The 26,688-nt window shown below is 41.1% G+C and overlaps 1 protein-coding gene and 1 long non-coding RNA gene across 4 annotated transcripts in view; one reads left to right on the forward strand and one right to left on the reverse strand.

Moving 5' to 3' along the window:
- CPA6 (carboxypeptidase A6) overlaps positions 1-26,688 on the forward strand; it is a 254,242-nt gene that overhangs the window by 158,955 nt on the left and 68,599 nt on the right. For all 3 annotated transcript variants that reach the window (XM_021089270.1, XM_021089271.1, XM_013996693.2), the window contains 4 exons: positions 11,878-12,002; positions 20,897-21,011; positions 23,197-23,298; positions 25,353-25,457. In XM_021089270.1, coding sequence (XP_020944929.1) covers positions 11,878-12,002; positions 20,897-21,011; positions 23,197-23,298; positions 25,353-25,457 — 447 coding nt within the window. The remainder of the gene's footprint in view (positions 1-11,877; positions 12,003-20,896; positions 21,012-23,196; positions 23,299-25,352; positions 25,458-26,688) is intronic.
- LOC110260281 overlaps positions 17,972-26,688 on the reverse strand; it is a 91,254-nt gene continuing 82,537 nt past the window's right edge. The window contains exons 2-3 of the long non-coding RNA XR_002343273.1: positions 24,386-24,591; positions 17,972-18,246 (exon numbers count right to left, since the gene is read on the reverse strand). This is a non-coding gene — a long non-coding RNA (uncharacterized LOC110260281). The remainder of the gene's footprint in view (positions 18,247-24,385; positions 24,592-26,688) is intronic.

Consider the following 26,688-nt stretch of genomic DNA (forward strand, 5'->3'; position numbering starts at 1 on the left):
TTGGCTGTGGTGTAGGCTGGCAGCTATAGCTCCGATTCAACCCCTAGCCTGGGAACCTCCACATGCTGCTGGTGGTGTGGCCCTTAAAAAAGAAAAGAAAAGAAAAAGTTCCCATCATGGCTTGGTGGTTGGCAAATCTGACTAGGAACCATGAGGTTGCGGGTTCGATCCCTGGCCTCGCTCAGTGGGTTAAGGATCTGGCATTGCCGTGAGCTGTGGTGTAGATTGCAGACGCGGCTCGGATCTGGCATTGCTATGGCTCTGGCGTAGGCCGGAAGCTATAACTTCCATTCAACCCCTAGCCTGGGAACCTCCATGTGCCGCCAGTGTAGCCCTAGAAAAAGACAAAAAAAAAAAAAAAAACCCTAAAATAAAATAAAATGAATGGTTCTAACCCTACCTTTGCATACAAATGTTTGCTACAGATTTTTGGTAAATACTCTTTAATAGGCTAAGGAAGTATACTTTTTCAGTACTAAGTCCTACAGATATGTTATAATTAATACATGTAGAATTTGAAAAGTTATTTTTCTAAGTGTATTGATTTGATCATATGGTTTATTTCTTTTTTTTTTTTTTTCCTTTTTAGGGCCACACTTGTAGCATATGGAAGTTCCCAGAGCTAGGGGTCAAATTGGAGCTACCGCTGCCAGCCTACACCACAGCCACAGCAATGTTGGATCCAAGCCACATCTGCAACCTACACCATAGCTCGTGGCCACACCGGATCTTTAACCCACGGAGCGAGGCCAGGGATCAAACCCACAGCCTCATGGTTCCTAGTCAGATTCATTTCCACTGTGCCACTACAGGAACTCCCCATGATTTCTTTTCTTTAATACTTACTATTAATATGAAGAAATATACTAATAGGTTTTTCTACTGTTACATTACAGCTGCATTTAGTCATGATGTTAATACCTTTTTCTATATTTAGTTTGCTAATATACATTTCCAAGGTTGGCACCTATGTTATAAGTAAGATTGACTTAACATTATTTTCTTCAGGCTATCACTTTCTCATTGTTAATATGGTCACTTGAATCTTCAATCTTTTATTCTTCAGATTTGCTAACAATTTTTTAATTTTAAATATGTTTCAAAGACCAATTTTTGATTTGGTTTATCCTCATGATTACTTTTGTTTTCCATCTCATCAATTTATCCTCTCTTTATTATGCCCTGTGTTCCATTGTTTCGTAGTTTGTACTATTGTTCTTTTTCTAACTTCTTGATTTAGACATACGACTCATCAATTTCTAGTCTTTATTCTTCTGCAACAGGAGCATTTAAGGTCATAAATTTCTCTCTTAGAAATGTCCTATTTAGTTTTGATTTTGTTCTAATTTTACCAATTTTTTTTTTTTTTTTGGTCTTTTTGCCATTTCTTGGGCTGCTCCTGTGGCATATGGAGGTTCCCAGGCTAGCAGTCCAATCGGAGCTGTAGCCACCAGCCTATGCCAGAGGCACAACAACATAGGATCCGAACCACGTCTGCAACCTACACCACAGCCACAGCAACATGGGATCCGAGCCGCGTCTGCAACCTACACCACAGCTCACGGCAATGCCAGATCCTTAACCCACTGAGCGAGGCCAGGGATCGAATCCGCAACCTCATGTTCCTAGTTGGATTTGTTAACCATTGAGCCACGATGGGAATTTCTACAGTGTCTTCTTTAATCACAAGTTATTTAAAGTCTGTTTTTAAATTTTAAAATGTAGATATATTTTGTCATTGATTTCTAAATTTAATTATACTGTAATCAGGGAACATTTGTTTGACAAGAATTTTCTGACATTTGTTGAAACTTATTTTGTAGCCTGGTATTGAGTTAATTAAAAAAAAAAATTCTGTGTATGCTTGGGAAGGAAGTCTGATCCTTTGGCTACTGAGATATAATGGAGGATTTATAATTTACAATCCTTATGATATTGTCCATTATTGCCTTACACATTTTGATGCTGTTGTGTTAGCTGCATTCAAATTGGTAGTATTTATATCTTCCTGGTAAATTGAGCATTTTATCAGTATATATAGATGTACATATGTACATACATATGTATATAGGTATAGATAGACATATTCTTATATATGTACATTATATAGAGTGAGATGTATATGCTATTATCCCTAAAAATGGTTTTGCCCTAAATGCTTTGCTATTAATAAAGCTATACCAGCTTTTTTTTTTCTTTAGAATTTGCATGGTATATCTTTTTCCATTCTTTTCAGTGGCTTTATGTCTCTTATAACTAGTACTTAGGAAAAAACTTTTTATTATCCAACATACATGCTCTTTTAAACCAGAGACTGTAATCCTTTTTAATCAACTATATTTACTGACATATTTTCTTATTTCTTTTTGGAAACTATTGCTTCTGATGCTTTTTTTCTGTGTTTTTCTGCCTTGTAAATACTTAACCTCCTTTGAAGCTCCTTTACTCTTCCCGTTAATAATGTAATTGTCTTAAATATTCCATCTACATGCATTGATAACCACATCCACATATCTCAAAGTCAGATATTCTAAGATTCCTTCATTTCCTTTCTTTTGCAGGAACTTTTCTAGCCATTCTCTTAGATACTATGAAGATCTTGAGTTGAATAATTCTGCTATGTGTTGACTGTGTTGGTTTTTACTTATAGTGGATAACTTGCTCCTGTGTTTTATAATTTTTTTTTCATGAACTCTTCAACAAGGTTTCAGATCAAAGAATTCTGCATGGCCTGGCTTGGGGGCACCTCTTTATCTGGAGAGGTTTTGCATTTATTACAACAAAGTGCCTCCTTATCAGATTTTATTGGTGTGTAGTTTATTTTTCTTTCATCTTTTTTTTTTTTAAGTTCCAGTTTTATGCTAGAATCTCAGTTCTAACTCTGAACTTTGGGCCCAGATCTCAAACTTATTCCCTGTGTGGTTGTAGCAGATTCCTGCAATTCTGGACCTGGAACTACCATCATAGCCCACATACACACCGCTCTAATTGGCATTTTCTTCTGTATTTTAGGCTTATGGGAACTTGCCTTATGTTCAGGGGAGCTCCACTCTACTTTTAAAGGGAAGTTATGTTTTATTCTGTGTTTTCTAGCTATCTTGCAGCAGAAGAGTGTTGAAGTTACCTAATTCTCTCTACCGCTGGAAATCTAAGTCCCATGGCTAGCTGGCCATTAACATAAGCTATCTAAAAACTTTTAGGATCTTTTCTTTATTCCTGGTATTCTGAACTGTTATGAGGATGTAATTGGATCTATTTTCATTCATTGTGCATTCAGTAACCCCTTTTAATTTGGAAATTCATGTTTTTCAGTTCTGAAAATTCTTGTATAAATGATCTCTCTTCTACTCTTTCTATTCTGTCTTTATGACTCTCTTGTTCTTCAGATAGTGGACTTACAGTTTAGCATATTTTCTTATATTTTCTGTATTTTTCATCTTTTTTACCGTATTCTACATTCTGGGAAATTTTGTCAAATTTGTTTTCTAATTATTCTATTGGGTTATAAATTTCTACTCTTCATAATTCTAGAATTGTTCCTTTGTTAAAGCATTTTGTTGTTCTTTCTTGACTATATCTTCCCTTACCTCAGAAACATTCATTGTACTTATTAATTACAGTTTCTTTGAAATCATCGTCTCTGTCTTCCCCGCATTATCTCTTTTTCCTCTGAACTCCTCTTTTCTATTTTCTGGTATCTCTGTTACCTATTGGAGGATTTTAACAAATATCTGGTGAGTCTTGACTACACATTTACAATAAGAGCTGGGCACTGAAAAGCTGGCAAGAAGAGCACTTCAAAACCCCGGGAAGATATCACTTCACACTTGTTAGAATGGCCATCCCTAAAAAGATGAGAAATAGTAAGTGTTGGTGAGAATGTGGAGAAAAGGGGACACTTATGCCCTGTTGGTGGAAACATAAATTGGTGCAGCCACCATGGAAAAGCTGTTCTCACCACAAACAAGAAATGGTAATTAATTATGTGACCTGATGGAGGTTTTAGCTAACACACTATACAAGGGTGTGTCAAATCAATATGCTGGACACCTTAAACTTACACAGTGTTGCACATCTCAGAAAAGGGGTGGGGGTAGGAGCTGACAGGAAGACATGTTCCATGGCAGGGTGGGGGGAAGGACATGTCCAAGAGCTGACTTCACTTCACCCAGTGAATAGCTCATTAGTACCCCTAAATGACAACCTCAAGTTGCTCTTCTTTGGTAAGGGATGCTTTTTCCAGTCTCCTGCCTGGAGTATAGATCCCTGCTGTCAGTGCTCTTGTTTTGGTTAAGAAAAGTACACAGTTATTGTGGAGATTTTCCCTTAACCCACCTGTTTTCCATCCAACATTATACCCCAGACTTGTGTGGCCTTTATCACTGCTTTAAAGTCCCTCTGTTTCAACTTCTCCAGAAAACATTTCTCTAAGGGTCACTGCCTAAGGGTGGGAAGCAATACCAGTTACCATCACATCAAAAAATAAAAATAAAATACCTAGGAATAAACGTACCAGAAGAGGTTTTTTCCCTTCAGTTTGTTAGTGTGGTGTATCCTACTGATTGATTTGCAGATATTGAAGAATCCTTGTACCCCTGGGGAAAATCCCACTTGATCATGGTGTATGGTCCTTTTACTGTATTGTTGAATTCAATTTGCTCGTAATTTGTTGAGGATTTTGTGCTCTTCCGTGTTACCTCTGGCAGCTGGAAGACAGGCAGTTTGTTAGCAAGTTGTAGGATCCTCTCGATGTCCCCCCACATCCTCATGTGAAACTCACCCTGAAGCTGCTGGAGCACACTAATTGCCCCTCCAGTGACACCTGAGCCAGGTGTATAATCCACTCTGGGCCTAAAATACAGGTGAGAGCTTCATAGAGGCTGGACCAGATCAAAACATAGGTACAGTACAAGAACCAGAAGAGCCATGAAATGAGTGCTGGGCTGAATTATTATTTTTTTTTTATTGCAAGAAAATTATTTCCGAATTTTGAATCATTTGTTATTTAACAAATGCCTCCTAGTCACCAGGTGCTATTTTAAGTACTTTGTCTGTATTAGTTAATTAACTTAAGCTTAAGGAATTTTCCTTCTGAAACTATTCCAAAAAAATTGCAGAGGAAGGAACACTCCCAAACCCATTCTATGAGGCCACCATCACCCTGATACCAAAACCAAAGATACCACAAAAAAATAAGCTTAAGGAATCAATAAAAGCTATACTATTAATAACCCCTAAAGTGCAGGAAGCTAAAGTAAATTGCCAAAAGTCACACAGCTAATAAGTGGTAGAACTTGGCTTCAAACTCAGCCTGTCTATTCTAGAATTCATGTTCTTCCTCACTGCATTTTCTTTCATCTCTATAACCCCATAATAATAACAACAATTAACATTATCAAAAACTGATGAATGAAGAAGCATCTTTATTACCCACTTTACAGATGAAGAAAGTGAGGCCCTTTGAGATTAAGGAACTTGCCCTAAATCACACAGATGTTAAAGGAGGGGGCCTGAATTTAATTCTAGGGGGTCAGACCCCAAAGTGTAGGGAATTCATCCCCCACGCCGCAGTGGCTTCAAATCCAGCTCTTTGGCTTGGTGCTGGGAACATTCCAGCTTTGTTAGTGCTCTTGGTTTGTTTATTGCTTCCTCCCACTTAAAGCCGTCTGTAGGTTTTACTCCCTCTGAATAAGGGGACAGTCTCACCATATTCTTCATCTTAACCAGAAACATGGGAGGTAGAACTTCACTGCTTCCAGATTCCCCCACCCCAGAGGAGCTTCCTTTCCCTTGTGATCTGATGACTATCTTTAGTGTTATATTTGAATTCCTTTCCCTTTTTTCATTTTTTTATTTATTCCCGTGGCATTTAGAGGTTCCCAGGCTAGGGGTCCAATTGGAGCTACAGCTGCCGGCCTACACCACAGCCATAACAACGCCAGATCCAAGCCGCGTCTGCGACCTACACCGCAGCTCATGGCAACGCCAGGTTCTTAACCCACTGAGCGAGGCCAGGGATTGAACCCCCAACCTCATGGTTACTAGTCAGATTAGTTTCCACTGCGCCACAACAGAAACTCCCTTTCCCTTTGTGTGCACATCTATTACAGATTTTAGGTTTGTGGTTACCACGAGGTTCATATGTAACAATCTGTATATGAATGATGTTTTTTTTTAAGTTGATGATCTCTTAAAAGCATTCTAACCTTTCATTTTTACTCCCCTCACCCAACTCTTAATGGTTTTGACTTCATGCATTACATCTTTTTGTTTTGTGCATCCCTTAGCTATTTGTTGTGGATATAGATCATTTTACTACTTTTGCTCTTTAATCTTTCTATGAGCTTTATCTTTTATTTTTGCCTGACCTCACAGCATGTGGAAGTTCCCAGGCCAGGGACTGAATGCATGCCATAGTAGCGACCAGAAATGCTGCAGTGACAACACTGGATCCTTAATCCACTGTGCCACAAGAGAACTCCCCTATGAGCTTTATTATAAGTGGTTGATCTACTACCTTTACTGTATATTTGCCTTTACCAATGAGATTTTTCAGTTCATAATTTTCACTGTTCTGGTTGTGGCCCCTTCTACTTAGAAAAGTCACTTTAGCATTTCTTATAGAGCTGACTTTCTGGTGTTGAACTTTTAGCCTTTGTTTGGCTGTAAAACTCTTTATCCCTCCTTCAGATCTGAATGATAGCCTTGTCAGCTATTCTTGGTTGTTGGTTTTTTCCTTTTATTGCTTTAAATATATCATGCCACTCTCTCTGGCCTGTAGAGTTTCTGCTGAAAAGTCAGCTTATAATCTTCTAGGAGTTCCCTTGTTTTCTAGTTTCTAGTTGATTTTTCCCTTGCTACTTTTGATATTCTCTCTTTTTCCTTTACTTTTGCCATTTTAACTACAATGCATTGGACCTCTTTGAGTTGATCTTTTTTGGACTCTCTGGGCTTCCTAGACCTGCATGTCTGTTTCCTTCCACAGGTTGGGGAATTTTTCAGCTATCATCTCTTTAAATAACTTCTCTGCACCTTTTCTCTCCCTCTTCTCCTTCTAGGACCCCTATAATGCAAATGTTAGTATGTTTCATATTATCCCACAGGTCTCTTAAACAATCCTCATTTTAAGAAATTCTTTTTTTTTTTTTTTGTCTTTTTGCCTTTTCTAGGCCCACTCCTGCGGCATATGGAGGTTCCCAGGCTAGGGGTCTAATTGGAGCTGCAGCCGCTGGCCTACACCAGAGCCACAGAAACGTGGGATCTGAGCCGCATCTGCGACCTACACCACAGCTCACGGCAATGCCGGATCCTTAACCCACTGAGCAAGGCCAGGGATCAAACCCGCAACCTCATGGTTCCTAGTCAGATTTGTTAACCACTGTGCCACGACAGGAACTCCTAAAAATTCTTTTTTCTGTTCACCTTGGTTGCTTTCTACTACTCCTCCAGTTCATTGATCCATTCCTCGGTGTTATCTAATCTTATGTTGATTTGTTCTAGTGTATTTTTAATTTCACTTATTGTAGTCTTCAGTTCTGTTCTGTTCTTTATATTTTCTAACTCTTTGTTGAACTTCTCCCTGTGTTCATCCATCCTTCTCCTGAGTTCGATGAGCACCACTGAGATCCTTACCTGGAACCCTTTATTGGGTAGATTGCTAATCTCCACCTTGCTTAGTCCTTCCTGGGGGTTTTACCTTGTTCCTTCATTTGGAACATATCCTTCAGTTGTCTCATTTTGCCTAACTCTGTTTTTACTTCTCTATATTAGGTAGGCTATGTTTCTCCATCATGAAGAAATGATCCTTTGTAAGAAATGTCCTACACTGGAATTCCCATTGTGGTACAGTGGTTAACGAATCCGACTAGGAACCATGAGGTGGTGGGTTCAATCCCTGGCCTTGCTCAGTGGGTTGAGGATCCAGCATTACCATGAGCCGTGTTGTGGGTCATAGACACAGCTCGGATCCTGCATTGCTGTGGCTCTGGCATAGACCAGTAGCTACGGATCCGGTTGGACCCCTAGCCTGGGAACCTCCATATGCCACGGGAAGCAGCCCTAGAAAAGGCAAAAAGATAGATAAATAAATAAATAAATAAATGTCCTCCATGTACCAGTAGGCACTACCCTCTGGTCACCAGAGTCATATGCTCTAGGGGCACTCCCTAGGGGGACTGTGTGGGCGCTTCTGTTGTGGTGGGGCCAACTATTGTGGGAAGTCTGGTGGGGATGGCTGGCCCTGATCCAGCTGGCTACCAGACACTGCCTCATGGGGGATTGCTGGCTCACAGGTTTGCAGAGCCAGGTCCAGGCACAGCTGGTTGGAGGGCTGGGTGGGGGAATTCGGGACCCAGGACTAGTGCTGACCACCTGGTGGGCAGGTTAGCACCTCATACTAATAGTCTAGAGGGAGGGCTCCAAAATGGATTTTGCCACCCCCAGTGTCCTCATGGTGCCACGAATTCCCAAAACTGGCTGCTGTCAGTGTCTAAATGCCCAGGGGGAGTCACAGTTATGCTGGCCTTCAAAGCCAGACATTCTGGAGGCTCATCTTTCTTTGCCAGAGCCTGATGTGAGGCTTGGACCCCTTGTTCCTTGGGAAGAACCCCTGCAGTTGTGGTTATCCTCCCAAAGCAGTGGGTCTTAAATATACCCATCTCCACCCTGTCTCATCGTGGTTTCTCCTTTATATCTTTAGTTGTGGAAAGTTTTTTCTGCTAGGCTTCAGGCCATTCTCATCAATAGCTATAATTTCGCTGTGCCCTTGGGAGGAGGTGAGCTCAGGGTCTTCCTGCTCCACCATGTTAGCCATCCATATGCTTTCCAAATAACAATAACAAATAGTTAATAGTTTTTTAGTGGTCACTCTGTGTCAGACTCTCTGATATTTGTTTTACTTCTATTATTCCAGTTACTCTTACCCAAAAAAAAATCTGTGGGTAAGTTTTTAAATTATCTTCACAATAGAGCTGAGGGAACTAACTTTATGAAATGTTAAAACCTCCTCCAAAGTCACACAGCCATTGCTTCTAGAGATAGAATTCCAGCACAGAGCTGTTGGATTCTCAAGTAAATGATGTTGACCTTCACACTAAGCTGCCTCCTCCTCTTGAATAGACCTGACTATAGCTGGTAGTCATATAAGGTAAGAAGCGCATAGGAATAACCACCAGGTTCCAAAGCCAGAAGGCTCTGCAAAGGAGCATTTTTCCTTGCAATATCAGATAGCTATTGGCAGTGAAGACCTGAGACCATTGGTTGGCAAGTGGCCTTAGGCCATCCTGACCAGGCTGCTGATACTTTGTCATGATCCAGGGTCACCCAGCTTTCTGGTTCAGAGACTGTCCATCACTTTACCCAAATGGGATCAGACCCTAAGGAAATGATTGATGGTAATCTTCTCAAAGTGAGCTGATTAGAACTTTGAAATACCTTCATATAATTCATAAGGCAAAAAAAAAAAAAAAAGTAACAGGAAAGACCAGGATGTGAGACCCACCAACCATACCCCCTCCAACACTAAGTCAGAAAGTTAGAAGTTGCTTCTTATTCTGGGATAGTCTCAGGAAATCCTGAGAAATTTACCCAGTCAGTAAATTATGGATACTGGAGTTAGGTGTATCCTGTGTCACCATTGCATGTACCTATGCATCTTTGGGAAAGTGACTTTGCCTCTATGATCCCGAGTCTTCTTGTTCATGAAATATATCTGTAATTAACTCCTCTCTCAAAGTGTTATTGATAAGATGAAAAATACCTATAAAATGGGTGGCACTTTACAAGTCTCACAGAGCATTATCCTGGTATAGGCATCTGCTTGCACCCCAGACTGAAATATCCGTGTTACTTATCCAAGCACCCTTTCCCTAATAGATTACTGGAGAAAAGCTGACTGTTCCTTTTAATTTACTTTCCTAATATCAAAACCAAATACAGTTCCCAATTTTTGCAAATTCTTTTTTGTCAGTTGCTTTCAGACCAACTGCTTTCTGGTGACTTTTCCCAGGAAGCTTTCTCCAGGTCAGGCCATAGGGTTTGTTTCTTCCACAGAATTTTCCTATGGGGGAGCTACACTCTTCTGTGGGATGAAGATTCTTATTTTAGCATATGCCCCAGAAAACAACACTTACAGATTCATCACCAGAGTGGTTATTCAGATATTTCAGGTTCCTGTGGCTCTCCACACTCTAAATTCAGCAGAATTTCCTCATCTCCACAGGTATTAGGTGATATACTTGAATATCAAAATCTGTCTCTGCAATGGGTTTAGAGGCAAAGACGATTAAAGGATTAGAAAATCTAACCTATAGAGAAAAGTGGAAGATACAAATGTGCTTTATCTCACAAAGGCAAGAAACCAGCCATTCCTTGCTGAAGAATGGAACAGGAAAAAGATGAAAGTGTTCTGCAGTGTAAAAGGTTAAGAAAATGTCTGACAATCTTGTTAAATGTGGATTTGAGTTAAATTAGGATATTGTCAACTCTCCTTTTTGGGAAACATGAAAGATGTGGTTTAGATGCTTCCATTGGGGACAGTTTGGTTCAGTCCTGGATGTATCCTTGCCCAAGGGCTGACAGATGGATAGAATGACCTCTCAGCATCCCTCCCAGCCCCGCACTTCTGTTGTTCCGTGCTTGTTGGACTAGCAACTTAGCTGAGTCAGAGTTGCCCTTGTAAGTTAGTCAAGGAGTCAGCTGCTTGAAAGAAAACAGGTAAACTCTTTGTCCCCAAAATAAGTGCCTCTCTTCCCTGTTCCAGAAGAAATTATACCACAAAAGATGTATTTCCTTGAGTCACAAAGTATTTTTGTCTCTAGAGTTCCCTAGTAGAACACACACACTTACACCTAAGTGAAGATAAAGTAACTAAACCTTATCAGATAAAGTCTTTGCAGAGATCAAGATCCTGCAACAGACTAAGACTGGAAATGCAGGAAGACATACACATGACCGTGAAGACAAACTGTGCCTAATTGAAAGAGTAGCTCTTGGATTGTGCAGAAGATGGGGCTCTTCTCCATCCCAGCTGAGTTCAGATATCCTTTCAATGAATGTGCAGCTCCTACCAGGCATGGAGCACTGGGCAAGGCACTGGGGACATACTATAAGCCAAACCGACATGGCTCTTGCTTTCCTGAAAAACACTCAGCGTGTGATGAGTGTGTGGTGAATTATTCCATGGGATCCACACTCACACAGCAAATCATGGTTGAGTTGCTAATATCCACAAGGCATCGTAATAGGCACTTGGAACAGGGTGGTAACTGAGTGGACAAATCCTTTGCCCTCATGGAGCTTACATCTTGGTAAGAGGCAGTTACAGAATGAAAGAAGCACGAGGTGCTCTAAGAAATCCAACAAGGAGCCCTGCCCTGGCTGACAAGCTCCCCCAAGAAAGGGGTGTTTCTACTGACATGTGAAGACTGAGTAGAAACTGGTGAATGGCACAGGTTGTGGGATGAGGCAACAACTGGAAGATGCTCCATTTAAAGTTACCAATGTTGTCAAGCTACCACAATTTGCTTGTATAGTAAGATGAAAGGTCATTTATCTTTTTCTTTCTTATTATTCAATAACTATGCAATAAATAATTGTAGACAAAATCAAAGTCATACTTAAAACTATTTTATCTCATTTAACATGAATGTGTTGGTCTTTATTACTTGTAAGTTATGATCAAATTCTATATGGATGTGATATAATTGGGACACTGAAATCGAAATCAATAGTTTTGCCCTGATGATGTAAGCATTGAGTCTAATTCTAAAATGTGTTTGGTTTTGCTGTCTGCAAACAAGATAACGTGTTTGACATTTTGACATGGATCTTTCCCCACCTGCACTGAATGTGAATTACAGGTTGGTTCCTGCACTACAGGTGGACCTGTGGCAGCCCAGCAGTATCTCCTACATATCAGAGGGAACAGTTACTGATGTCCATATTCCCCAAAATGGGTCCCGAGCCCTGTTAGCCTTCCTACAGGAAAGCAACATCCAGTACAAGTAAGCCTTCTTTTTCATTGCTTAATTCATTTGTGTTCCATTGAACTGCATGATGACTGTACTCAGGTCATTTATTGGGTGCCAACAACGGTGTTTCAGGTACTGTGTTTCACATTGGGAAAAGCATCATGACTATAACAGTTATATTTGCCTTTCATGAGCTGCTTATTAGTGTAATGGGGGAGGCTAGTGACCACACTTCCCTAAGTAACCTGTGTAAACATAGAAGGATTTTACTGTGTAAGGAAAGGAAAGTAGCTTATCAATGCCTGGAAGGTGGAATGGGGAGGCAGGGTGAGAAAAAAGCTAGACTTCGCAGGAGCCATATCATTGAGACAAAGAATGAGATTTGGGACCTTGAAGGTTGAGAGAACCATGCCAGCCAAGGCAAGAAGCAGCATAGTATGTGTGCAGGGAACCAGTGTAGTTCAGTGTCATTAGTGTGCAATGTGCAAGGCAGAGAACAGAAAGACAAGATGCTGGGAAGCCTGCTATTCAGAGTTAGGAGATCAGACGTCATCTTGTGGGAGATGCTGCACAGTTGGAGGAGGTAAGCATGGGGGCCACATGAAACTGGGGTGCAGGGGTGAAGACAACAGTAGTGGTCCAGGTAAGAGAGAACGAGGCCCCAGAGTCAGGGCAGGTAGTGAGATGAAGAGAGAATTGCAAAAAGTATTTCAGAAGCAAAACCACCTGCACTTGGCCCTTGTTTGGATGGAAGTGAAAGAAGAAGAACTCAAGGATGACTACAAGGCTTCTATCTTCAGTTACCAATTAGACAAATTTGAGGGGTTTTTTTGTTTGCTTGTTTTTAAGGAATAGTTAAGCAGTAAGAACGGAACAAGTGGAAGATAGTCACAGGAGTCAAGAAGAAACAAAAAACTTTTGAGGGCATTCCCATTGTGGCTTAGTGGTAACAAACCCGGCTAGTATCCATGAGGATGCAGGTTTGATCCCTGGCCTTGCTCATTGGGTTAAGGATCCAGTGTTGCCATGAGCTGCAAAGAAGAAAGTTAAAAAAAATCATCCAGTTTCCCAGGAATAATGATGATCAGTATTATACCAGGTGAACATTGTTCTAGGTGTTTCTTTTTTTTTTTCATTTTTTAAAGTTTTATTGAAGGTGTTCTTTTTTTTCATTTTTTAAAGTTTTATTGAAGGATAGGTGATTTACGGTGTTGTGATCATGTCTGCTGTACAACAGTGATTCAGTTATACATATACACACATCCATGCTTTCTCAGCTTCTTTTCCAATATAGGTCATCACAGAATATTGGGTAGAGCTCCCTGTACTAAACAGCAGGTCCCCACTGACCATCCATCCCATGTACAATAGTGTGCGTAGGCCAATCCCAAACCCAGCCAAGCAGTCTCAAATCTCCTTGGCTTAAGGCAAGGTTAGAGGTGGAGAAAGAGAATGTGCCCCTGGTACAAGAAGACCAGGGAGGAGGCAAGAGTCAGAGGTAAGCAAGCAGGAATGGCATGATGCTGAAGGGAGGGGGAGATTTTCCTGGAAGCTAGAAGATTAATGGGGAAGCATGGCCAGGAGAATGCCTCCCTCCCTCCCCTCTGGCCCCATGGAGGACAATGGGGAGAAGAGAAAGCCACCCCAGAATCTCTGTCCTTGAGAGAGTCCAGTTTCTGTTAGGGGAAGAATATGAGAGGAGAGCAGTTCTCTGAAGAGCCTGGAGGATGTAGGGGTGGTCTGTACAGGGCCAGAGGGATCCCGGCAGCACCAGGGGATGGGAGGTGGTGAAGAGAGGCAAGGTCAATGCCCAGTGTGGGGGGAGAAATGCAGACTGGTGAATTCATGAGATGGGGAGAAGAGGCATGCCTTTTGTCTGGAGCCCATGGATTTCAGGGCTGAGAGGATGACTGCAAATGACTGGCTTCTACTACTCCAGCTGCGTAGCAAGCAGTTGTACTGCCAAAGCAGGCACAAAGATCCCTGATGGTGTCTGGCAAGGCCTGGGAAGGGTTCGTGGCTCTGGGGTCTCCGTGGCCGGTTGGGTCATGGGCTGCAAAGGTGCCATGACATCCCTCCCCAGCCCATGCAGACACTTCCCTGCCACCAGTACAGTTACAGCCTTACTAAAGTCCTGATGGGCTTTTTGTGGGAAGGTATTTTATCTGTGCTCCTACAACAGGGTAGAGTCAGAGCCACGCATCAAGCTCTTGCTCATACTAAGCACAACTTAGCAGTTGCTGTAACTTTGAAGGCATGCTTTGAGTCTCTGAATGCCTGGCAGGAAAGAGCTTATATCTGTTGGGGCTTGGCAACAGCTCACATATTTCATTAATTATTATGTGGAAGAAAAGACTCTACCAGTTATTTGAACAAATCTCTCTTTCCTGACATTCCATATAGGTCATGTGGAACTGATAGAGAATAAAATATCACCCTTGATGTCAAGGACAATAGAGTCTAAAAAAATGAGTATTTTAAACCAGTTGTCTCCTCCTGGAGAGCAGTCATTTAGAATTATTCATTTTGTTGGTCCCAAGATAAGACCACATAAGAGTCAATTAAATTCTAGAGAGCTGGTAGGTAGAGATCATTTTAATTGACTTTTATTATTGTAGCCTGGGGTATTTTCTGAGGATTATCATTTACTCAGTACAACAGTCCATAATGTATAGCTATATTCATCTTTATTATTATTATTTTTTGTCTTTTTAGGGCCACAGCCGAGGCATATGGAGGTTCCCAGGCTAGGGGTCAAGTCAGAGCTGCAGCTGCCAGCCTATGCCACAGCCACAGCAATACTGGATCCAAGCCAAGTCTGCCACCTACGCCACAGCTCATAGCAACGCCAGATCCTTAACCCACTGAGCCATGCCAGGGATCGAACCTGCATCCTCATGGATACTAGTCAGGTTTATTCACCACTGAGTCACAACGGGAACTCCTATAGTCATCTTTAGAGCAGAGAAAATGTGATGCCATGTGTCTGGCCTCTAGGTGATCAAACCTTCTTTAAAAACATGACATGAAATGACTCATTTTGTCATTCAGTTTTTTCAATCCCTTTATAAATTAAATACCAATAAAAACTGGTATGGAATTTCATGTTTTGAACCCCCTCTCTCCACCCCGGAAGCTTTGAGCAGGTGGTTTTGTACTAAGTGATGATGTGACTTGGAAAGTTTCTAACAGATCTAGTCACTATTTCAGGAGGGCACACAGTTGCGGTGGAAATAATACTCAGCCATAAACAATGAAGGAAACTAGAACAGTTCTAAAGCTGTTTGGGGGCTGCATTTCATGGGCTTCTCATCCACCTGGCAGTTTCCAGTTGCCTCCTTGACAAGGAAAATGGGGGCCACATCACGGTTATTTTCAGGTGGGTCTCTTGGGGTCTGTATTAAGGTACAGTCTAAGCTATTGAACAGAGACCCTGAATTAGTTTGCTAGGGCTGCAAAGTACCACAGACCAGGGGGGCTTAAACAACAGAGACTGAATGATTTCCCATTGTGGTGCAGCAGTAACGAACCCAACTGGTGTCCATGAGCATGTAGGTTTGATCCCGCCTCCCTCAGTGGGTTAAGGATCTGGCGTTGCCATGAGCTGTGGTGTCGGTCACAGACATGGCTCAGAGCCTGCATTGCTGTGGCTGTGGTGTAGGCTGACAGCTGCAGCTCCAAATCAACCCCCAGCCTGGGCACCTCCATATGCCACAGGCGCAGCCCTAAAAAGCAAAAAACAAACAAACAAAAACCAGAGGTTGCTTCTCTCCCAGTTCTGGGGGCTGAAAGTCTGAAATCAGGGTGTCAGCCGAGCTGGTGCCTTCCAGTGGCTGTGAGGGTCAGTGTCAGGCCTCTGTCCTTGGCTGGTGCATGGCTGTCTTCTTCCTTCTTTTCCTATCATCTTTCCTCTGCATATATCTGTCTTCATGTCCTAATTCTCACCTCACCTGTATTTTTTTAACTGGTAAAATATACATAAAATTTACCATTTTAGCCACACCGTTCAGTGCCATTAAGGATATTCAAACTGTTGTGCAACCACCTGCCCCGTCTATTGCCAGAACTTTTTCATCTTCCCAAACTGAACCGATTTCCCTTTTTCATAAGGACACCAGTCACACTGGATTAGAGCCCATTCTTATCAGGTCATCTTAATGATTTACATCTGTAACAACCCTGTTTCTAGGTAAGGTCACATTCCAGAGTCCTAGAGTTACCCTCAGATTGGGGTTAGGACTTCAACATATGAATGTGGGGGGAGACACACGCAGCACAACAGACCCTAAAACAGTGACTCAAGTGAAATAGACATGTGTTTTCTTCTCCCTTGTGTGACAGTCCAGAGGTCAGGGAGCTGTGGCTGCACTACTCCTGCCACTACCTTTGTTAGCATAATTGCCTCTCACGCCAGGAAGCTGGGGACTAGACCCTGGAGTCCTGAGCCCAGCCACCTGACAGCCACTGAGCTGTCACATCTCTGAGACCTGGACATGGCCACAGCAACAGCAGCAGGAGACGGCTATTCTTAAATTGCTGTCTTGTCAGAGTTAGCAAATTTGTACCCAGAACCATAGCTGCAAGAGAGTGGAGGAAGGGACTTTTCAGCTTCCCAGCCCTCTCAGCCCAGGCAGGCAAAGAGGGAGGGATATATGCTGAGGGGCAGCTGTCCGCATCCAGTACAGGCACCCAGGAGAGGGGAGAGGAAGAAAGGACCAGCTGGATTCTGATACTCTCTTCCATTTTAAAAAATTGAAGCATAGTTGATTTACAAGGCCATGTTAATTTCTGCTGTACAGCAAAATGATTCAGTAATACATATATATGCATTCTTTTTCATATTCTTTTCCATTATGATTTCTCATAGGACACTGAATATAGTTTCCTGTGCTATGCAATAGGGCCTTACTTTTGAGCCATTCTGTATATAACAGCTGCTAACCCCAACCTCCAACTCCATCCCTCCCCAGACACCCTCCTCTTGGCAACCACAAGGTGAACCTGTTTCTGTTTTGTAGATAGGTTCATTTGTGCCATCGTTTAGATTCCACATGTACATGATATCATATGGTATTTGTCTTTCTCTTTCTTACTTAGGATAATAATCTCAAGTTGCGTCTATATTGCTGCAAGTGGCATTTCTTTGTTCTTTTCTATGACTGAGTAGTATTCCATTGTGTATATGTACCACATCTTCTTTATCCATAAAGATAGACATTTAGGTTTATTTCCTGGTCTTGGCTGTTTTAAATAGTGGTGCTTAGAGGCAGTTCATTTCTGGATTGTTAGCCTAAACTGGAACCTGACAATATATTAAAATCACCTGCTGAGCTTTTAGAAGGTCTCATACCTATGCACAGAGATTCTTGTCTAAGTCGGGCTCAGGGAAGCATATTTTTTTAAAACTCACAGGAGATATTTTTTTGATCGCACCTGAAACATACGGAAATCCCCAGGGCCAGGGACTGAACGTGAGCCAATGATAATGCCAAATCCTTAACTGCTACGCCACCCGGGAACTCCATCACATGAGATTTAAAACCAGCTCATATTAAGAATCATTCACCTAAATGAAAGAATAAATACTAGGGAACCAAAGACCAGCTCTATCTGGGGCATTTGGAAACTTTAAAATAAGACTGAAACACTTAAGCATTTATTCAGCAAAGAAGCTAACACTCAACTCTAGTAATTCCAAAACCTCAAACTGTAAAACTACATAATGTTCTTAATTTGGTGAAAACACTAACAAACTTCACTAGAAAATATTAAGATAAGCCTTTATCAGAGCAATTATCCAGTGGAATTATTTTGACAACTCTCTGGGCATTTCATTCTGAGATTAGTAACATGTTAGGTCATTTATCAATTGATAATGATAAAGAATCCAATCAATCAAGAAGCATTTTTGTACTAAAACTCCTGGAAAAATATTAGCTCTGTAAGAGGTACAGTGGTGGTTCTACCAAGAGCAGTCAGATAGATTTATCAGCATCAGAACTTTCTGGTGACGAATACAAGGCATTGCTCTTACCTTGAGTAGAAACAAATTATCTGCACTTCTTTATATTTAGAAGGTATGCCTACTTTGGAAATTAATGCAAGAGCAAGGCACTACAGCTCAATTTTATAAACATTCCCAAAAGGTCTTTATAGCTTTGAAAACTTGTGTGTTTTCATGTTCATCTTGTCCTTTGAAGCTGGAAATTCAGAAGGAGATTCTTCTGTAGGTTGCTGGCTTTGGCAAATCTATTTACGTTTTTTTCTCCTCAGTTTCCTGAAAGAGAGAAAAGCAGCCCTGAGATATGGATACATGGTACTAGAGAGGCAGCCCATCTGAGGATTGCTTGCAGTGAATGGAATTTGTTGACAGTTTATAACCACCTCAGCCCTAACCAAGCTCCAGTTTTTCTTGATCACCCCAGATCCTCTCTGGGAACAACACGGCAAGACTAGACATTGACGAGGAGCTGAATTTGGTTCTTTACACCCACGCTGGCAATATTGTAAAGTTCTTTAGTCCACACAAGCCTACTTTCATCTTTGACTTCTTCCCTTGACAGAAGAAAGCACTAATACAGATCATGTCCAAACTGCCATTCTAACCTCCACTTGTATTTTGAGCCACGGCGAGCAGCTCCCAAGCCAGGTTACCAACTTTGTGCCACTCCACCTTATCTTGATATTTAATAAGTTTCTAGTTTTAAAGTCAAGAATCGAGACGAAAAGAATAGTAAACTGATGATAAATTCCTGATTAAGTGCTCTGTCCATAGTGGGTACTTGGCAAATCAAAAGGAATGCCCTACACCCAGCATGACGCTAAGTAAATCTACTTCCTTCATGGACCAAAAAGGTTTTATTCAAGAAGTTCAAGATAATATCTTTATTAAGTGGCCCATATAGGTCAACTCTGAGTCATTTAAAGATGCCATTACATATTTTTTTTAATAGCAATGAAGCCATCAAGCCATAGGTTCTTTTTTTTTTTTTTTTTTTGCTTTTTAGGTATATGGAAGTTCCCAGGCTAGGGGTTGAATCAGAGCTGCAGCTGCCGTCCTACACCACAGACACAGCCACACCAGATCCAAGCCGCATTTGCTACCTACACTGCAGCTCATGGCAACACCGGATCTTTAACCTACTGAGCCAGGCCAGAGACCAAACCTTCATCCTCATGGATACTAATCAGGGTTGTTACACACTGAGCCACAACAGGAACTCCCAAGCTACAGGTTCTTTTGGACGATAAATTTTTTTTAGCTACCTGCCAGACCAGGAAAATCACTGAGGGATTCTTAAACGCCTTTATGTAAATGAGTGAGCGCCTTATTACCTCATGACGCGCTAGTTAGAGGAGAAGGGTGAGTATTAGGGAGACAAGCCTATATCTAGCTCACATGTCTCATCAAGAATACCAGTGACTCCACCTGAAGCTGGCTCCCCACACATCAGCCACCCTGGAATCCCTCACCCTGCCCCTCGGCCTTCAGTTTCCAAGTGCATTCGCTCTATCTGAACTTGTCTTCTCCTGACCTTCTTGATAGTGGCCTTCTTGAAGTGAAATTCGCTTTTTCTGACTCTTGGTATTTCTTCCATTTCCTCTTGAAGATTGTAGCTTCTTTTTTCTTTTTTTCATTTTTAAAAGTCTGATTGAGGTATAGTTGATTTCTGATGTTGGGATAATTTCTTCTGTGCAACAAAGTATACACACATCCATTCTCATTCAGATTCTTTTCCCACATAGATCATCACAGCATCCGCAGGTCCCTGTTGGCCAGTCATTCCATATATCACACTGTGCATATGCCAGTCCCAAACCCTCAGTCCATCCCTCCCCCTACTCCTGTCCTTTTGGTGACCATAAGTTTGTTTTCAAAGTCTGTGGGTCTCTTTCTATTCTGCAAATAAGTTCATTTGTATCCTTTTTGGGGATTCCACATATAAGGCATATCGTATTGATGTTTGCCTCTCACTGTCATCTTTCCCTTTTCTGAGTTTGGGTCACGTATGCTGGGCGATGACATGAGAAAAGCCTTTCAATGACAAAAGGCTTGGGGACAGAAAGAGGCAGCAGAAAAGGAGGGTTTGGCAAGGGAGTAGGGAATTGACTTGCTTCATTTTTTTATAATGTCACACTGACCTTGAGTCTAAAGACTGGAATTTGGGAGTTCCTTTTGTGGCACAGTGGAAACGAATCCGACTAGGAACCATGAGGTTTCAGGTTCGATCCCTGGCCTCGCTCAGTGGGTTAAGGATCCAGTGTTGTCTGTGGTGTAGGTCACAGACACGTCTCGGATCCCGTGTTGCTGTGGCTGTGGCATGGGCTGGTGGCCGTAGCTCTGATTGAACCCCTAGCCTGGGAACCTCCATGTGCCACAGGTGTGGCCCTAAAAAGCAAAAAAAAATTAAAAAATAAAAATAAAATAAAGACTGGGATTTGGGTTCACATACCAAGTTCAAATTCTGGCTCAACCCTCACCATAGAAGTGATTTTGGCAAGTCCTTCACCCTTTTGAGTCTCAAGTTGTAAAATGGAGGTAAAATTTACCTCATAGACTTGTTAACCAAGATGAAGTCAGTAAAATGCACAGCACAGTACCTACCACCTGGTAGGTACTCGGTAAATTCCCATCCCATCATTCAGTTCTCATAGCTGCTCCATCAATGGTAGTTACTATTAGTATCATTATTACTTGGGGACCTCTGCCTGTAATTTTACATTTTATATCCATTTTACCATTTAACAGTTTTTATTTTCTGAAACAGAACATCTTCCTAACATTTGGTATTTTTAGATGTGTCAATCTCCATATGGTCCCCTTTCCTTCACTGTCCTTTTCATAGATCTATGATTTTCTTTTGACATGGACTCATTTTTATATTGTCACCATTTCATTTTCATCATGTCTGTTGTTTCACATCCAGGATCCTCATAGAAGATCTTCAGAAAGCACTGGAAAAGGGAAGCAGTTTGCCAACCCAGAGAAGTCGAAGGTCCCCCTCCGGATATAATTATGAAGTTTATCACTCCTTAGAAGAAGTATGTCATCAAAAGAGCATTTGCTGATTTTTTACAGGGGTATTTTTATATGTAGGTCTCAGGATTGGGAGATAAGCATGAGGACCAGAGTGGGAGCTAGATGAAGAATCCAGATAGCTCTTAAGTTGCCCGGACACCTCAGTTCTCTTCTATTAAGCCTTTTATGGCTTTAGAAGAAGAAACAAAATGATTTTACTTTTACCTACTTTACAAAGTACAATGGAAGAGTGCAGGGAAGTTGCTATAGTTGCCCCTTGGTACCCAAAGGAGATTGGGTTCAGAAGCCCCTGCAGAGACTAAGTGCCTTGTGTTCAATGACCTCACACAGTAGGCCTCTGAATCTACCAGTTCTGCATCTGCGGAGATAGAAGCTGACCGTAATTACTGGTATAAACATGCTAACTGAAAATCCATGGAAGGAAGGAAGAACAGAGTTTGAGGCCAATGGACTGGTTGAGGGGTAGAGTGAATGTTGGTGTTTGCCCCACACCCTCTGCAAAGTTGAGACCTCCCCAAAACCAAGCTTCATTTGTGGGACCTGAGGGCCTTTCAGTTTGCTGCATTTATTTTATCTGGAAAACACAGGGACCCCCATCCCACCGCCACTACTGTATACCTGGGCAATGACTAGTTATTCTTTAAATATCAGCTTAAGCAAGAGGGGAGATGTTTCCTCTCTCCTACCCCACCTCAGTTATAGAGGTCAGAACTCCCCACACCCAGCCCCTCCTAGTACATGGATGTGATACCTATCATAGCTTTTAGTTCTATAATTGTATGATTATTTGATTAATGTCTCTCTTTCCTAATAAACTACAAGTGCCATGGGGATAGGCCAGCACTTTCTTGCCTTCTAGCAAGCAAATAGAGACTTCCAAGTAGAGAGTTGTTGACAGAATGAAAAAATGAATACACATATTTTTTTCATGCCTCTCCTGAATTAAGCAAAGGAATGCCAGTCATAGAATTAACGAGATCCCTTTTTTTTTGGGGGGAGGGGGCACCGGCTGCACCTGTGGCGTATGGAAGTTCCTGGGCCAGGGATGGAACCTGCGCCACAGCAGCAACCCAAACCACTGCAGTCACAATGCCAGATCTTTAACCCACTGCACCACAGGAGAACTCCCAGATCCTGTTATACTCTTAACAGAATTTTTGGTTCTCTTAATAGTGACTTTCCTTTCAAAATTATTTCTACATACTTCATTTTTAACATACTTTTTAGAAGCTTGAAATTAGAAGCAGTGGAAAGGATGGAGATAACTTGACACATTAAAGTGCTACTAACATGCACTAGAAAAGAGTCAAAATGTAAAAATGTATCAATATAGATATGTACATATACAGAAATGTGTGTATGTGTATCCTCATTAGACTAAGTAAGAATCCAAAGAAAAGAAAAGTATGGGTACTTTCCAAAATCTGGGCTTTTTTTTTTTTTTTCAGAACAGACTCTTTCACATCATGGAACCCTGGGATGCTTTTGTGTGACCTCCTTACTCCTGTATTGGGCTTTTAAGTCACAATGTCACCCATCTTTCTAAGTGCCTTATTTATCCATCTCAAAAATACCTTTTCTTGATGACAGATAAACATGTGTGAATGGATCAATGCAAATAGATCATTCTTATTGGGGAAAGTTATTCAGAGCATGCCCTCCAGTGTGTGGTGTGGCTGGTAAAATAACCTTTAAGCACAAAAGATAATGCCTTTTTCTTAGCCCTCTCTGTTCAGTGGCCAATAACAATATCCAGGACTTTAATAAGCACTTTTAAATAGTTGGGATGGTTTTCCTGAAACTTATTTCTTCCTTTTTCTCTTAAATGCTTGGGAAGAAATGGAAATAAATTTTGATTTTTAAAAAAGAACCCAGAACACGTTGATTAATTTTCTGTAAGATGCTGCCATCAAGATATTAATGATGAATAGTAGAAGGTATGCTTTAAAAAGGGAACAGTACAAAGACATAAAGCTACTCTTTATAAAAGCAAAAAAATGAAATGTAATTTTAAGTATCCTGGAGAAAATTAAGACTACAAAATTGGTTTTTGATTCAATTTCATATTCCATGTGTGCTTTTTGAGTTCTAAGACCTACTGTTGTCTTTTCATTATCCTTTGTTTCTTTGTATCACAAGCTTCATCACTGGGAGAGTCTGACATGGTTTTTATTTATTTGCTTTTAGATTCAAAATTGGATGCGCCATCTGAATAAAACTCATTCAGGCCTCATTCACATGTTCTCTATTGGAAAATCATATGAGGGAAGATCTCTTTTTGTTTTAAAGGTAAAAATAAGAAATCAGTGACTAAAAAGATGTTTACTGGACATTCGTCTTTTTCAGCTTTGACTTATGGGGAAAAGAAATGGTCTTTCATAGAGTCTCATATTTAACATTATCTAGTAATTTAAGGGGAAAAAAATCCCCTTAGGTTTTTGAGCCATGTTTAAGTTTTGCTATTGAGTATGCCAAAGAATACTGTTTCTAACATACTCAAAGTGATGGATGCCCTTCAAAAATAATGACCTTTGAAATGATTTGTAAGGTGAGGCTGCTTACGATGAACCAATGCAAAGCTGCATAAATGTGTAAGAAGCTATCTGCCCTTGAACCTGTGTTCTCCTCTAGCTACTGACCTACAGCTCTCCATCCCTTCTCAGCCAAACATCTAAAAAGATTTCCCTGTATGGTTATCTCAATTTCCACACCTACCCTTCAGACCTTGGCTCACTGGCCTTTGCCTACCACGCACCCGAAACTTCTACGACAACCCCTAGGGAGTTCTCCTCCCGCCTCTGACCATCACCTCCTGTCTCCTTCACTGGCCCCTCTACCCTTGTCCTTCCCTTACGTGCTGGTAACCCCAGGATTCTCTCCTCAGCTGTGCTCTCACACTCCCAGACCTTTCCAGGTGGGCACATCCACCCCACAGCTTCAGCAATCATTCCAGACTTTTCTATACAGTGGTGTCTGCTCTCCAGAGTTGTAAGTTCTTATCTCCTTGCCTCCTTGACATTCGCATCTCGATGGTCACCAAAGGACCTCAGAAGCAAAACAGTGGCCCTGTGCTCCTGGTCAGGAAACACAAGCATCAGCCTAAATTCCTCTCCTGATTTCTCACCACTTTGAGTCTATCACGAGGAACTTCTAAATGTCTTTTGGATTTGTCACCATGGCTTTGCTTGTCCTCACTGCTGTGGCCCTGGCTTATTTCTGGATCTATTACAGTTGTGACCTCATTACTGAACATCCTCGTGAGTCTCAGTCCTCACCCTCTCATCCATCTCCACACTGTTGTCAGTGTGAGAGACACAGCATGCACACACGCACACGCACACACACACCTCCCAGGGAATACAGCATGAGGTCTTACCTCTTTTACACTTTTCATGAGTTCTCTGCCTCTGCGTCCAGGTTCATCAGCCGTTCTTTCCCCAAAACCCAGAAGCAGTTGCTCAGATTGTCTGCCAAGCCTGAGATGCCTTCTTCCACGTGTCTGCCAGGCCAGCTTCCAGTCTTGCTCAACCACTCAAGGGTTCCTCTTCTGAGAAGCCTTCTTTTATTCTGCAAAAATTATACCTAGCACCCCCATATTCCTTATGAGAGTCACATTATAATGATGAATTGCTCATATGTCTGCCCTTCCCACCAGCATATAAATTCTTTGTCTTCTCATCTTGGAATTGCCAGGACCCAGCCATGTGTCTCACATTTAAGAGTTTCCAAAGTATTAGCGGTATGAGGTAATGAGTGAATGAAAACTAGATCCCCTATAAATATGATGTCGAAAACCACCTCTTGATTACTAGGTTGGAGACCACATTATAAAGGAAATTGATAGAACAGGGTTGATAAAGAAAATTTGGTCACATGATTCTACAAACCAAATTGTTTTGTGTTTCCATTTTGTGTTGTAATTAAATATGATTTTATCCACATAGGTATTTCTTTAATAGATATTGCTTGGGAATATTTCCAATTCATTGCATGGGATGGAGGGGGGATGCAGAGAAAGGGCTGGGATGGGAGAGAGGGAGGGGAAAATTTTAGCTTCTTAATAGTCACGTATTATATTAAAATGAAGAAGCAAACCTATTTAAGCAATTACCTTTTTCTTGTGTATTTTCTACTCCTTTGATTTGTAATTAAGGCAATAAATTCATTGTCTCTGCATAAACAAGCCTGGGCTTCTGAAATCAATAGGAAATCTGTCTTTTTTATGGGTTACCTAATGGACCAACTCTATTGAAGTATTATACCAAAATCTTATTAAATTATGCTGGTCAGTGAATCCCAAAATAAAAGCCTGCTTTGGTGACTATGAATACTCTTGTTTTCAGCTGGGCAGAAGATCACGAGCTTACAAAAGAGGTGTCTGGATAGACTGTGGTATTCATGCAAGAGAATGGATTGGTCCTGCCTTTTGCCAGTGGTTTGTGAAAGAAGTAAGTTACACCCTTTACAGAGTGTCCATTTTAGCTAACTGGTGTTTTTATTCTGCTCAAGGAACAAAACTGGGAATATGATGCCGGAAATACTTGATGGAATGATAATAACACCATGATTTTGTGCGTTGCTTTTATGTTTACGAAGACCCCGCGACACCCTGGTTCAGTTCGTCTTCACCTCTGCACTGGGAGGCTGGAATTACCAACCCTCAGAAACTGAGATTCAGGGCGTTTGTGAATTTGTGACAAATTAGGAACCAACCATAGTAGCTGATATAAGGTAGAAGGCTAAAAATCCAATTTATAGTGTTTCAGGGCAGTTTCTCTACATCACTTGTCTTCTCCATCAAACCAGTGTCACGCATCCTATAGCAAGATGAACAAGGGGTTTCATTTGCCCTCCCGCTAGGGATTTGTGATTTAGGCAGCAAAGAACTTCAGCATCTGTGGATTTAATATTCTCTGTTTCAGTACTTTTCAGTGGCTCTAATGGTTGATGACTCATAGTGATTTCTCATTTTCTGAAGGCTGAATTTAAGTCATCAGCCCTCTGAGGCTAGTGTATCAAGTAGGTTCTTATTCCAAGAGTGGGCAAGCTTCATGGACTAACGTCTTATTATGTTTTTATATTTTTCTATTGTCAAGAATGCACTGACTTTCATTTTTAACCTTGAATTCTTAGGTTTTTGTTTTTGTTTTTTAAGACTCCTAAAAGAAAACCAACCACTAGATCTGGTAATAAAAGAGAAGATATCTAAGGAAAGGAAGGTTCTTAGCCAGGGGGAAAAAATGAAAAAAAAACTAAAAATTACTTATAGAAAATGATTAAGGATACAAGATACTTAAATATTTTGCTATGTTTTATGGGAAAATTATGTGACCTAGTGAAGTCTGTGATTTTGAAGACTCTCCTAGTCTTGGAAAAAATGACTCACAAATGTCAATAATGAACTAAATTTGTAAAATCTGCCCCTCTGCCACTACCAAACCCACAAAAGTATCCTTAATTTTATAACGTAATACCAAAATTTTCAAACTATTCCCGCTCAATATATTGAGCAATTCATAGTCCCTTAAAATACCATTTCATCCTGGTAGGACAAAATGCAAAAGCTAACAAATTGTTAATTCTATAACCTTGTATTAAATATCCATTTTTTACATGCAACGTATTGTCTGCTGTCTCAAGTTTCAAAAAAAAGGGAGGGGATAGTTAAGAACAGACATC

Source organism: Sus scrofa, chromosome 4 (assembly GCF_000003025.6).
Source record: "Sus scrofa isolate TJ Tabasco breed Duroc chromosome 4, Sscrofa11.1, whole genome shotgun sequence".
NCBI classification, from domain to species: Eukaryota; Metazoa; Chordata; class Mammalia; order Artiodactyla; family Suidae; genus Sus; species Sus scrofa.